The 13,146-nt window shown below is 41.6% G+C and overlaps 1 protein-coding gene across 1 annotated transcript; it reads left to right on the top strand.

Moving 5' to 3' along the window:
* The first annotated feature begins 7,054 nt into the window (after positions 1–7,054).
* Positions 7,055–11,396, top strand: Fam177b (family with sequence similarity 177 member B). Its single transcript, XM_008823750.3, has 4 exons — positions 7,055–7,504; positions 8,235–8,301; positions 10,252–10,349; positions 11,028–11,396. The coding sequence occupies exons 1-4, from the start codon at positions 7,340–7,342 to the stop codon at positions 11,169–11,171; spliced, it is 474 nt and encodes a 157-aa protein (XP_008821972.1). The 5' UTR covers positions 7,055–7,339; the 3' UTR covers positions 11,172–11,396.
* The last annotated feature ends 1,750 nt before the right edge of the window (positions 11,397–13,146 follow it).

The following is a 13,146-nucleotide window of genomic DNA, read 5'->3' as shown; positions in this document are numbered from 1 at the left end:
ATATAAAGATTATATAAGACAAGAAAAATGTTAAAAGAATAGTTTAAAACCTGGAAATAAGACAGTTTTAAATTTTGCAGTCAGCTACAGCTACGTAGTACCTTCCCTCTCTCATTAAATTTAACTATTTATTAAATGAATAGTGAACTCCAGCCATGCATCAGGACGTCATAGAGGCAGAAGAAAACAGCAGCAAACACTGGTCAAAACCAAGGAAGAGGGAGGCAGGGTGACATGAGGTGATGTAAGAAGAAAACTGACTTTGTTGGAGGAAGGAGGGTCTTCACGGAGAGACTGGAAAGTTGCCTTCAAAGACGTTGAGGAGCAGGAGCCTTGGATAGGGTGTTTGGGTTAATGGCCTGAAGCAAAAAGAGACAAAGTCCAAAAAAAGAGGAATGTGGGGAGCCATCAGCACCGTGGTCCTAGGGAGAGAGTACTACAAGGACTACGGTAAGAAACAGCGTGGCTGGAGTCATGTCATGAGGGAGAACAGTCATTTACAGGACTTTTCCCGGAGATTTTGTCTAGTCACCACAGATGGAAAAGGCAGACCAAAGAAGATTCAATCTAAGTCTAGCTTAGTGGACCAATGAGTATGGGGATTACTTACAGGTATGCAGATGACTGGAGTGCAGCTGCACCTCTGCCTGAGTGACACCCTGAGGGCTGGCTGCAGCCCAAGTTCCCACACCAGTCAGCATCCCACCTCCTATAGTCTGGCACTTCCAAGTCAAGCAGCTAGGGCAGGATTACATGTAGCTGTGGAGAGTGCATGGGGTGGGAATAGAGTCTCAGGTGAGGGACTGATGACCCTCCTCACCTCCTTCCACAAGGGTGTTGACCAATCTTGTAAGGGTCAAGTGCAGGTGATCACAGTTGCTGTGGTTTCAAGGCAGCAACAGCCTTATTAGGTACCAATGGGGTTCCAGCACAGTAGTCCTAGACAAACCCAGACAACCTCAGAGGCCCCTGTGTTGACTCTGACTTCAGATGATCTACTGGAGAGTTTTAAACAGGAGTGACATGATCAGACACGATTGAGCAATTCTGGCTGGTTTTTTTCTTTGAAGTCTAGACTATATAGGAAGCCTAAGGTAATTCTTACAATAAAGACAGGCTTAGACCAGGGTGGTGGTAGTTTTAAGATTCTGGAAATACCCAAAATAATTTCCTGACATTTAATGTGAATTGAAGAAGAATAAAAAAAACCTAATGATTTTGGCCTGAATGAGAGAACCAACTTGCTGTGTATTGAGATGTCAAGATAGCTGAAGTAGATTGTGTGTGTGTGTGTGTGTGTGTGTGTGTGTGTGCACGCACGTGAGTGCATGTGTGTGAACTATGTAGAATAATCAGGACCAGGAAGTCTATTAAACATCCAAGAAAAGATTTCACAGAGGCAGTTGGAAATAGATCCAGAGCAAAAGCCTGATGTGAAGAACAGAAATGTTGAGTCATCTGTGTGTAGACAGTATTTCCACCTTGGGGCCAAAGGATCATCAAGAGTTATCCTAATATTGAAAGGTTGGACACAGCTACCATCTGCTGCTTGCATTATGTACTTGGGAAGCATCTTTAATCACCCAGAACTGAGGTTTTCAGGAAATTAGATGCTTATAAGAATTAAACAGGTTAAAGGGCTTGATGCAGGGAATATTTGATCTTGGAATTAGTGTGAAGATAAAAATGCTGCCAAGGTTTTCAAAAGTAAACCTACCAAATTGCTCAGTATTGAGTTGGATGACAGGCACTGGGATTACAAAAATGAATTCTGTGTGGTGTATTTTTAAATGCCCATTAGGTGGCGGAAAAGCCTTCTCTAAATCAACTGTGAGCTACAAGTCTCTCCCTATCCTTGACTCTCCCAGAGAGCCCATTGAATTAAAGATGTATATATCTATTTAATGTGCAGCACTGTTATTACAAAGAACAGAGACTAGTATTTCCTTCAGAGAGTTGATGGGTATCATTGGCTTATAAAAAGTAGAGGTGAGCGAGGTTGTGTGGATGGCGGGTATGTGTGTGTGTACTCCACTTAGTCTGGAAATGTATGTTTGGATTTTTAAAAATATTTTACTTATTATTTTTATTTTATGTGTATGAGTGTATTGCCTGCATGTAGGTAAGTGCACTCGTGTTGTGCAATACCCGTGGAGGACAGAGAGGCCATCAGATCCCCTGGAACTGGAGCTACAGACAGTTGTTAGCTGCCATGTGGGTGCTGGAATTTGAACCTGGGTCTTCTGCAAGAACAGTGTTCTTAAATACAAAGCCATCTCTCCAGCCCCTGTTTGGATGGTCTTAAAGTTGGCTATAATGAGACTGTTGAACCTTATTCAAAGTTTTTCATATTCACGCTTTTTAGCTTGGGATGGGGCAGGAGGGGACAGCTCAAGTAAAAAGTAATGAACCTTCCTGGAAAATAACACAAAGCACCTTGGAACTGGCATGAAATTTAAGCTTTCTATAATTCACTGCATCTGATTCTCACAAGTCTTTCTGTTTCAACTTGGGAGTTACTTTTTTCCCGGACTCCTAAGGACATGCTTGTCCCCAAACTTGCCTACAAGGTGGAATCTCACTGGCAGCTTCACAAAATTCAGATGCCTGTATCCCACCCCAGGACTGAGTGTGATTTAAGTGGTCTGGAGTGTGTCTGTTTGGAGGTTTGTAAAGACCCCCCAGATGATTCTAATATAAAGACAAGCTTGAGAGGCACTGGGCTTGGTTAATGCTGACTGTATAAATATAGCAGACCTTCCCACAACTCAAACACATCGCACCCCGTAAGACAAACACAAGAGAACTGGTCCACGTCAGCACACTCCAGCTCAGTTTGGCCCCAGCCTAGTTTGACTAATTTATCATCTGTGGAATAACTTTCTAGCACCAAATGTGTGGTACACAGAACACCAACCTTAACTAATGGCAAGGAAAGAAAAGGCTTATGTGAGTTGCTTTTTGAAAATATTTACTTTTTTTGGATTGTTGTAGAATATTATTTCTCATGACAATTATAGTATTTTTTAATACTGTCATGCTTCATATATTATTTGTCTTAACAATTAAAATGGCGATTTATTTATTTATTTAGTGTTCTTCGTCATCAGAGACCAAATGGTAACTTTTCTGTTGCTTACCTGAGGCTCTTATGGAAGAGACTGGCACTGAGTCAGGGGACACAGGTGGACCATTCAGGTCTCGTCAGTGACCCCTGAGGGGCAGAATCATATCATCTTGGTGCAGAAAGTGAATTTAACCCATTTCTCTTCCGGGCATTTTGGAACTTTACCAGCGGTATAAACTCAGCATTGCGCCAATAAGACTTGGTGACTTAGGGCACGAAGAACAGAATAGCAGGTAACTTTATATGTGAGTGTGTGTGTGTGTGTGTGTGTGTGTGTGTGTGTGTGTGTGTGTGTGCTCAGCTATGTTTGTAGTGACCATAAAATATTTTCTGAATTCAGTTTCAGATTTTTTTAATAAGATGCTGACAGTGATCGACATTTGTACAGTCACTGATTCATTCCAAATACTACATTAATGTCTCTGTTCACCTTCCCATTGACTCTCTGTCCTTTCCTGCCTTCTGTTAGGATGATTGTTGATTTCCTTTTTTTCTTCTTCTGTTAGTTGTGAAGCTACGTGTTCTAATTCAACTGTTTTCCTAGTTACCTTGCTCACATGTGTTCCTAACAACCTTATCCAACATGTCCGTAAAAAAATGCATAGAAGCCAAGAACTCATTATTTTTGTTATTGTCAAATATTTAATACTGTTTTAACCTTATACTGTCCCCACTGAAGTTGTATAAGAATCAGTACTTACTGTCATTTAGCTTCCTGTTTTTAGTCACTCGTTTCTTACTTATTACTCTTAGCTCCTGCCCTTTTTTGACAAATAATCTTGGAATGAAGATGGTTAGCAGAAATTGTTGGTTGTGTGTGTGTGTATGTGTGTGTGTGTGTGTGCGCGCGCGCGCATGTGTGTGCGTGTTTTAATGTTTTATTTATTTTTATTGTATACATATGAGTGTATTGCCCACATGTGTGTAAGTGCACCCATGCTGGGCAGTGCTCACAGAGGTCAGAAGAGGGCATCGGATCCCCTAGAGCTGGAGTTAGGGACAGTTGTCAGCTGCCATGTGAATGCTGGGAATTGAACCTGGGTCCTCTGCAAGAGCAGCCAGTGCTCTTAACCACTGAGCCATCTTTCCAACCCCAGGTTGATTGTTTTTATGGGTCTGAAAACATCATTTTACTCTCTCCATTACTGTTTTGTTTTACATCTGTGACTTGGACTCTCCTCTCTGTGGTGATATTAAAATTCCAGCATCAAGGCCTGTATCTGCTTTTGCAGCCCCCAGGAGCTGTCTAGGCCTCAGTTCACACTGTGTTTTCTCTTATTCTGATACCTGGGCTTCCTCCTTCCTCCTTCCTTCCTTCTTTCCTTCCTTCCTCCCTCCCTTCTTTCCTTCCTTCCTGTCTTCCTTCCTTCCTCCTTCCTTCCTCCTTCCTTCCTCCTTCCTTCCTCCCTCCCTCCCTTCCTTCCTTCCTTCCTCCTTCCTTCTTTTTCCCTCCCTTCCTTTCTCGGTCCGCTCTTCTACCTTTCCTTCCTTTCCTTTCATTCCTTTATCATCTATTTATTTTTTATTTTAACATAGTGTGGGATGCACATATGTTTTGTGTGTATATGTGGGTACGAGTGCACATCTGTTTGTGTGTGGAGACCAGAGATCAGAGTCCAGTGCCTTCCTCAGCTCCCTCCATGCCAGCTAGTGTCAGTGGTCAACTTGACACACCTGGAGAACGGGGGACCTCAAGTGAGGAATTTCCTCTGTTGGATTGGCCTCTGGGCCATTTTCTTGATTGCTGGTTGATGCCTGAAAGCCCAGCCCAGGAATGTAGTGGTGCCATCCCTGGGCAGGTGGGCCTGGGTTGTATAAGAAAGGTAGCTGAGCAAGCCGGGGGAGCGAGTTGGTGAGCAGCATTCCTTCACGGTGTCTGCTTCAGCTCCCGGCTCCATATTCTTGTCCTGAGTTCCTGCCTGGATCACCTCAGAGATGAGGTGGAAAAGGGAGGCGTGGAATCTCCGAAAACATAAAGCATTTAAAAAAGCAAAAAACAAGATTATGAAACAGGGAAGCTGCTCTGGGCAGTTATAGACCTAATAAATATAACAAATAAAAGTTCCAAAGAGAGACAACACATCGATTAAGAATTAATGCCTATATAAGCTTGCATATCCTCTTGTATTATCATTTAATAGATGAGCAAACCATGACAGGGATATATTAAATAATAAGATTTAAATATAGGTACCCTGATACCAAGCTCTTCAGCTTGAGAGATCTAATAAAATTAGGGTCAGTGAGATGGCTCAGCAGGTAAAGGTTTTTGCCACTAAGCCTAACAACCTGAATTCAATCCTGGGAACTGCATGGTGGAAAGAGAACAAACTCCCACAAATTGTCCTCTGACCTCCATACTCATGCCATGACACACCACCCCCAATACATACATACATACATACATACATACATACATACATACATATAATAATACTAATTTTCATGTAGAATTTGTTTAATTTTGACAGTATACAGCTGAGTAACTCCTGCTCTATTATAACATCTATTAAAACATTTTCATCCAAAGAGTTCTCTTTGGGCCCTTTATAGTTAATCTTTTTCTCCCCTAACCCTCACCTATAGCAAGCACTGATCTGTTTTTCACATCCGTATTTTCTCTTTCCTAAAACATCACATAAAAGGAATTACACCATACAATGTCTGGCTTCTCTCACGTAGCACAAACCTCTTGAGAGTCTCTCATGCTGCAATTGTTAGTTGCCACTTTTACTTACTCAGTTGCATTTCATTGACTAGATATAAACCACCTTTCGTTTATGTCTCTGTCACTAGATGGTGATTTGAATTGCTTTCAGTTTGGGACACTCATAAATCAAAGTAATGTGAACACTCGCATTCATGTATTTAGAAAGATGTTCTCATTCCTTCTGGGTAAATATCAAGGGAACAAATTATAAGATTAAATGCTAAGTGTATGTTCGACTTTCAAGAACCTATCAAATTGTTTAGAAAAGTGGTTGAAGAAGGAGCTGGAGATATGACTCAGCAGTAAGAGCACTGGCTACTCTTGCAGAGGACCTGGGTTTGAGTCCCAGCACCCACATAGCAGCTAACAGTAATTGGTACAGTTCCAGGGGAACCAATGCCCTCTTCTGTCTTCCAAGGGCATTGCATGACACAGGTGCACTTACATACATGCAGACAATACACTCATACATGTAGAATAAAAATAATAAAATATTTTTTAAAAAGTGATTGAAGAAAAGATTTTTGGCTCACGGTTTTAAAGGTTTCAGGCCATAGTCATTTAGACATTTGGTGACACAGCACATCATGGTGGGGACGTGGTAGAGGAATCCTGTTCATGTCATAACAACTAGGAAGCAAAGATAAAGAAACAGCCTGGGGTCCGAAGATCCCCTTCAAAGGCGCACCCTCTGTGATCTAGGCTCCTTCCTTTAGACCTCACTTCCTGAAAGTTTTGCCTCTTCCTAGCAACATTACAGGCTGGGAATCTTACCTTTAACACCTAGACTGTTGGGGAATATTCCAGATCTAAACAATAGCTCCCCGCTACACACACACATATAGCAGTGCATAGAGCTCTGGATGCTTCATAAACTACCCAGTACCTAGTATTGTTTTCAACCTTAGCCTTTCTAGTGGGCATATTATGACATCTTGTTATGGTTTCAATTTGCAGTTCTTTAATGACTCGGAGCATCTTTTCATGTTATTTGCTGCCTGACTCCTCTTTGGTAGTCTGCTAAAATCTTTTGCCCATATGGGGGTTATCTTTTGCCTATTGAATTGTAATAATTCTTTACATATTCTGAACATTACTGATAGATGCTTTGCAAATATTTCTCCTGTCTGTGCAGAGGCTGTGCTTGTACACACCCCCTGTGTTGTCTCCCATATTAATTGAAGTGATGTTGGAACTTCTGCAGAGCATTGGCCCCTTTCTCCTAACAGTTGTGGGTTTTGTGGTTATTAAAGGATCAGGGAACCATGCTGAAATTTTTGTTTGAAGACCCAATAATCATATTTTTTTCTACTTGAATCTCTTCTGTTTTCATACAGAACTCAACATTCCTTTCTTGGATTTAAAGAATCGATGAGAGTGGCAGATGTGATTTCCTGGCAACTCTGTCTTTACCATACTTGAAAATAAGCAGATCCCTCCTGGCTATATATAAACACTGCCCAGGGCAATTTGTCCTATGGCAGCCTGTTTTCAAGTTACTTATGGATAAAGACCATTTCAAGCAGTTAGAATCAGAAATGAGTGGATATTATAAAAAAACTACTCCCAAAAGGATTATCTACTTTGTGGATGGAGACACCATGGAAGAATATAGCACAGAGGAAGAGGAAGAAGAGAAAGATGAACAAAATTCAACACTTGACCCTGTAAGCATAGCATATCAATATTAGTGGGTGTGGGGCCTGAAGAGATGAGAGATTGAGGCAGACAAAGCCCGGAGACAATATGGCTTTAAACTCTTGCTCTCCTTTGTGATATGGTACCTTCTTGACCGTAGCTATGCCGTGATGAAGTTTAGGCTGACTCTAGTCTCTGAAATCATCAGGCAGTTGGCCCAGGGTATGGGAACACACATCAGCAGGACCCTAGGTTGTCTTAGGAATGGGTCAGCGTGTTCCAGAGTGCATCTGCTAACTGCAGATTTATGGCTTCTGTAGGTTATGGCTTTTGGGCCTGTTTCTGCAAAATAGTAATTGTTGCTTATTAGAACAGGAATTGTTAAGGGTGTTTTCCACCTGTAAGCTTGGGAACTTAAAATTTTCACCCCTGGTTATGGTTTCTCTATATAAAAGCTTACCCTAGAGAAGGCTCCGGACTGCACTTAGGTTCTGACACCCTTGTGTAGTTGCTGGCCATCTAGTAAAAGACTTTTCATTCGGCAAAAGTTTGTCAGAGCTGTCTTCTCTGGTGAAGCACCTGACAACGCCTTGTTGGCTTTCTAGATCCATATGTAGGCAACACACAGTCAGAAGTCAGTCAGTGAGTCATTCAGTCACTTTAAACATTATAAGCATTTTCAAAATTTCTACATAAGACCCTTCAACCACTATTCCTGCTATTAATTATCTTAACCTGAGTTCTTTCTTTTTTTTACAGTCTAAACTCTCATGGGGACCTTACATATGGTTTTGGGCAGGAAAGATAGCAAGCAATTCATTTTCTAGTAAGTACTGCTAAGGTTTATTTTTTTCTCTCCTAACTATATTTACCCTCCAAGAAAGATGGGACTTCCAAAAGTCCAGTCCACTCCCTAGGATTTGAAGATACAAGCATCTGGCCACTTCTAAGTCCGTGTTCTAACCCTACCACAGCTGTGGAGCCTCGAATCTGCAGGCAGGCCCTTCCATCTTCTGTTTTTCTTCCTTCTGCGGTAGTGTGATCAGGGTAGGTGGACTGAGGCCCCAGTGTAGCTTCTATACAGCACTGTTCCTCCACCATTTTGGAAAACGCATACTCTTTGAAGGCTCATTCCAACTGACTGAATCACCCTGTTATTGGTTTTACTGTAATGTAAAGACTCCCTGGCCATTGTCATGGTCACTCCAAGCTGGCCTCAGCCAATTGGACCTTCGAAGCTCTCTTAAGGTTTCCTTGTGTGCTTCTGAGTCCCTTTGTCCCTAGTCCCCATGCTGCTCCTGTCCTGGCAACTGTGAACACAAATTATAATTTTGACATGTTTACTGGGATACGACTATTGAGCCCCACAAAACAGAGATTGTTAGTAATTTTTTTTCTTATCTTGGCCCAAATTTTGTCTTCTCTGAAGGTTTTTACCATCCATAATAGTTATCATTCTTAGTGCCATACGAAACCAATCCAGAGTCCCCTTTATTAGGACAAAGCTGCAAATATTTGAAGACAACAGTCACTCCTTCCTGAATTTACCCTTAATTGGAATAAACTTCTGAAGTTGTTTTTCTTTTCTTTTTCTTTTTTTTGCCTTTTTGAAGCAGGGTCTTCCTGTAGCCCCAGCTGTCCTGGAACTCGGGAATGCTAATGTATGGCAAAGTTCTAACTTGCCTCATCATAATTACTCTATCATAAACATGATTTTTTTAACCTCTCCTAGGGATATAACGAATAGGCTATATGGTTATTTACAGCAGATGAAATACTAAATCTTATTTTGCTTGACTTTTCCCTCATTTTCTCTTGAACACAATTGGCAGCATCTAATTACTCATTTCCCTCTAACATCCGTGTGTTTCCTAATGCGATAGGGAGGAAAATTACTTCAATATTCTGAGAATATATAAAATGTGGCTCTTTCAAACTGATCTTTATTCATCCATTAAAAAAGCATTACTGACTGCCTACTTCATGCTCTGCACTGAGTTGGACTATGAGTCACAAACACAAATGACAATCTCTCTTTTCATGGAATTCAATATTCAGTGGATAATACAGACCAGTAAAGATATCCAGAGTTATAATTTGTGCTCACAATTACCAGGATAGGAGAGCAGGAGACTAGGGACAGGGAGACTGATTACTTCCAGTGACGTAAGAGGAGTCCTTAAGAGAGCTATGAAGATCTAATTCGCTGAGGCCGGTTTGGGGTGACCATGAGAGTGGCCAGGGATTCTTTAAGTTACAGTAAAACTAATAATGGGGTGCTTCAGTCAGTTGGAATGAACCTTCAAAAAAATACATATTTTCCAAAACGGTGGAGGAACAATGATAAATACAAATTATATTCAGGCCTTGGTCCTACCCTGACATAATATATGGGCAAAAATTTAAAAAGTGATGTATTCTTGAGAATTCTGTGTCTTATATAGAGCAAGATTATTTGCAAAGGATGTGTTTTGGAGGGAAGGAGCCCTAACTGTAGGTTTTCTATCCTAGCCGTAGGTCAGGTAAAGACACAAAACTCAATATGGGATGAGAGCGTGGAGGGAAATAGAGTCTGCAGTGGCTTTCACATGGAACTTTGGCTTAAGATGATAAGGATTTCCCAAGCATGGTGGCTAGTGTCTGTGGTCCTGGCTGTTTCAGAAGCTACGTGTTGTAATGAATCATTTGCAAGCAAGTTCAAACCATTAGCATCTCGACTGACAACCACACTTTAGTTATTGATTCAATTTACCCAAGTGCCTGTTCTTCTTTCTAGCTTGTGAATTCCTTGGTGGAAGATTTGCTGTATTCTTTGGTCTTACTGAACCCAAATATCAGTATGTGCTGAATGAGTACTATAGAATGCAAAGTAAGGTAGGTGAAATCCTGGTGAGGATACCAAGGACTCTGAGATGAGACGTATATTTTACTAGTTATATTTCTGGTTATTCTAACCAAATACCTGACAAGAAGCAACTTAAGGAATAAATGGTTTATTTAGGCTCACAGGCTGATGGGCCCATTATGGCAGGGAAGGCTTGGCAGCTATGACTCCATGATGGTGGGAGTTTAAGGATGCTTGTTTATGTCTTGATGAATCAGAAAATAGAGTCAGAACAGGAAACTGGATGCCCCCCACCCCAGCAACCACTTCTTCCTCTAGGCCCCACCTCCCTAAAGTTCCACAACTTCCCAAAACAACACCACCAGCTAAGGACCAAGTGTTCAAGCATGTAAGCCTGTGGGGAGCGTTTCATATCCAAACCGTAACAGTATAGAAGAATGTTTTCCCATCTGGTGATCAAGAAGTGCAGTTTCACTGAGTTCCCATGGTCAGGCTGGCTTACATTTCCAATGCCCCTTGTCCTATGACAATCCTTGTTATTTGCCTTATTTCCATGCAATCAGGATGCCATGAGCTGGGTAGCAAGAAGTTGAGTATGAAGCTTAACACTGCTTAAAGGGACGCTTCTTACATGAGTGTCTCTACGTGACAGAGTTCAGAGATATTTTACTGTTCAGTGAAACTTTTCCTTATCTCTCTCCAAACAGGAACATGGCAAAGGAAGTGAAGGGGATGGACCAAAGGCCCAGGGTGCTGAGGTTCCAAATGAACAGTGTCACCTGGGGACTGGTGGCCAAGACTATGGAACCATCTCATGCAGAGAAGGCCTGGTGACAGATTCTAGATCATGATGGGCATCCGAAGCTCCAGTTCCCCTGCATGCCTCTTCCTAGGGATTACCATGGCAACAGCACAATAGATGTCTCTTCTGAACTAGATCTGATCCTAAGCTCATGACTTAATTCTCAAATATTCAAAAATTGTATGTAACAATGAAAATGATTTTAGATACTTTTTCAATATAAATTTTTACTTATAAGCCCCCACTCTGACTTCACCCCAATAATAAAATTCTATTAGCACTGACTTTGCACAATAGTATAAATGTCTTACAGAGCTTTGGGCCTGAAAGTTTGGGGTTCACATTCTTTATCATGGGACTAGGGTACAGTACAGAAGGTTTATTCACTCCGGACTTGGTGGTGGTGCGTGCATTTAATCCCAGTCTTCAGGAGGCAGAGGCAGAGGCAGGCAGATCTCTGAGATCGAGGCCAGCCTGGTCCACATAATGACTTCCAGGTGGGCTGGGACTAAGGGAGACCCTGTCAAAAAAAAAAAAAGTCTATTCTAGGCTGGGCATGGTGACACATGCCTTTAATCCCAGCACTGGAGAGGAAGAGGCAGGTGAATTTCTCTGAGTTCAAGGCTAGCCTAGTTTACATGGTGAATTCCAGATCACCCAGGGCTACATTAGTGAGACCCTGTCTTTAAAAAAATGTCTATTCCTTGAATTTTTAAAAACAATTTATTGAAAATTTCATACATGCATATAAGGTGTTTTGATCAAATCCATGCCTACTCCCTCCCCTCCAACTCCTCCCATATCTCCCCATCACTTTTTTCTGATAACTTCATGTATTCTTTCTTCTTCTTTGATTTATTTTTTATGGGGCTTTTGGCTACTCTAATTTTCCCCCCTCTGAAGAGGTAACCCTAAAATCTTTTAAGGATTAGCTCCCAAATATTTTCAGCATTTTTTGGCCTTTGGAATGGAGTTTGTTGCTAAGAGGCCCAAGAACATTGTTCTAGCCAAGAAACTAGCTACTTTTCTTTGGGGGTCCTTTTACCCTAACTGCCTAGCCAATTCCTACCTCCTGTTCTTATCACACCATCTTCTGCCAATAGGGAATTGGGATGCAGACCGCTCTGGTTCTTCCATGCTGAACAGGGATGCAGGATGAGGCGATTGGAGTACCCCTTCAGTGGGTCCATCTAAAAGACTCCCAAATTGCATAACTCTTATCTCTAGGGGGGAAAGAAAATCCTTGAATCGTGAATAGGAGATGTGAAGCAGAAGTAAAGGCTGGGTCCCTCCTCATTTTTCTTTTGTCTTCCAAGGCTGGACTCTAGAGTGAGGGATTCAGGATTTGCTTTCAGGTATTCTGACAGGGAGGTAACTGAGGGGTTGCTGAGGTGTATGTATGACCTGAGGGTATGCACACTGGAAAGCCTTTCCCCAGAATGGGTCATGCCTTCTCTTCCTAGCCTTCTACAGATTATATACTTTAGCCCTCCCCAAATCCAGGTGGCCGCCATATGTGATTAGGGCCAAATTACACACAGTTGGCTGGGAAGAGTGGCTGGATAATCCCGTGAGGGTCCAATGACACTGCTTGGCCCTCCTTTAATTCATGAGCACAACCATCAACAAGCCAAATTGTGACTATGTTTAGCAATCAGGCTCATCTAAATTCGTGATGATGGTAGTTATTTCATGCAGAAGGCACTGCTGTATAGCATCATCTTATTAAAAGGACCTGGAATTTAAAAGGATTTGGTGCTAGGATCCACATACGAGAGAGAACATACCTCGTTTGTTTTTTCTGAGTCTGTTACTTCACTTAGTATAACAGTTTCTAGATCCATCCATTTACCAGCAAATTTCATTATTTCATCTTTCTTTACCAATGAATAGAACTCCATTGTGTAAATATCCCCCATTTTTGTTAACCACTTGTCAGTTGAGGGGCACTTGGGTTGCTTCCATCTCTTAGCTATTGTGAAAAAAGCAGCAACAAAGATGGTTGTACAAGTGTCTCTACAGTA

This window comes from Nannospalax galili, unplaced genomic scaffold (genome assembly GCF_000622305.1).
Source record: "Nannospalax galili isolate Female #2095 unplaced genomic scaffold, S.galili_v1.0 scaffold368, whole genome shotgun sequence".
Classification (NCBI taxonomy): Eukaryota; Metazoa; Chordata; class Mammalia; order Rodentia; family Spalacidae; genus Nannospalax; species Nannospalax galili.
Note: the sequence above shows the minus strand (reverse complement) of the source record. Positions and strands in the feature narration are given on the sequence as shown.

Bases quoted from the DNA above. Each gene is read 5' to 3' on its own strand.
- Fam177b (XM_008823750.3), top strand. From the start codon at position 7,340: ATGGATAAAGACCATTTCAAGCAGTTAGAATCAGAAATGAGTGGATAT. The intron at 7,505-8,234 runs GTAAGCATAGCA...TTTTTTTTACAG, and splicing joins AAAATTCAACACTTGACCCT to TCTAAACTCTCATGGGGACC. The intron at 10,350-11,027 runs GTAGGTGAAATC...CTCTCCAAACAG, and splicing joins ACTATAGAATGCAAAGTAAG to GAACATGGCAAAGGAAGTGA.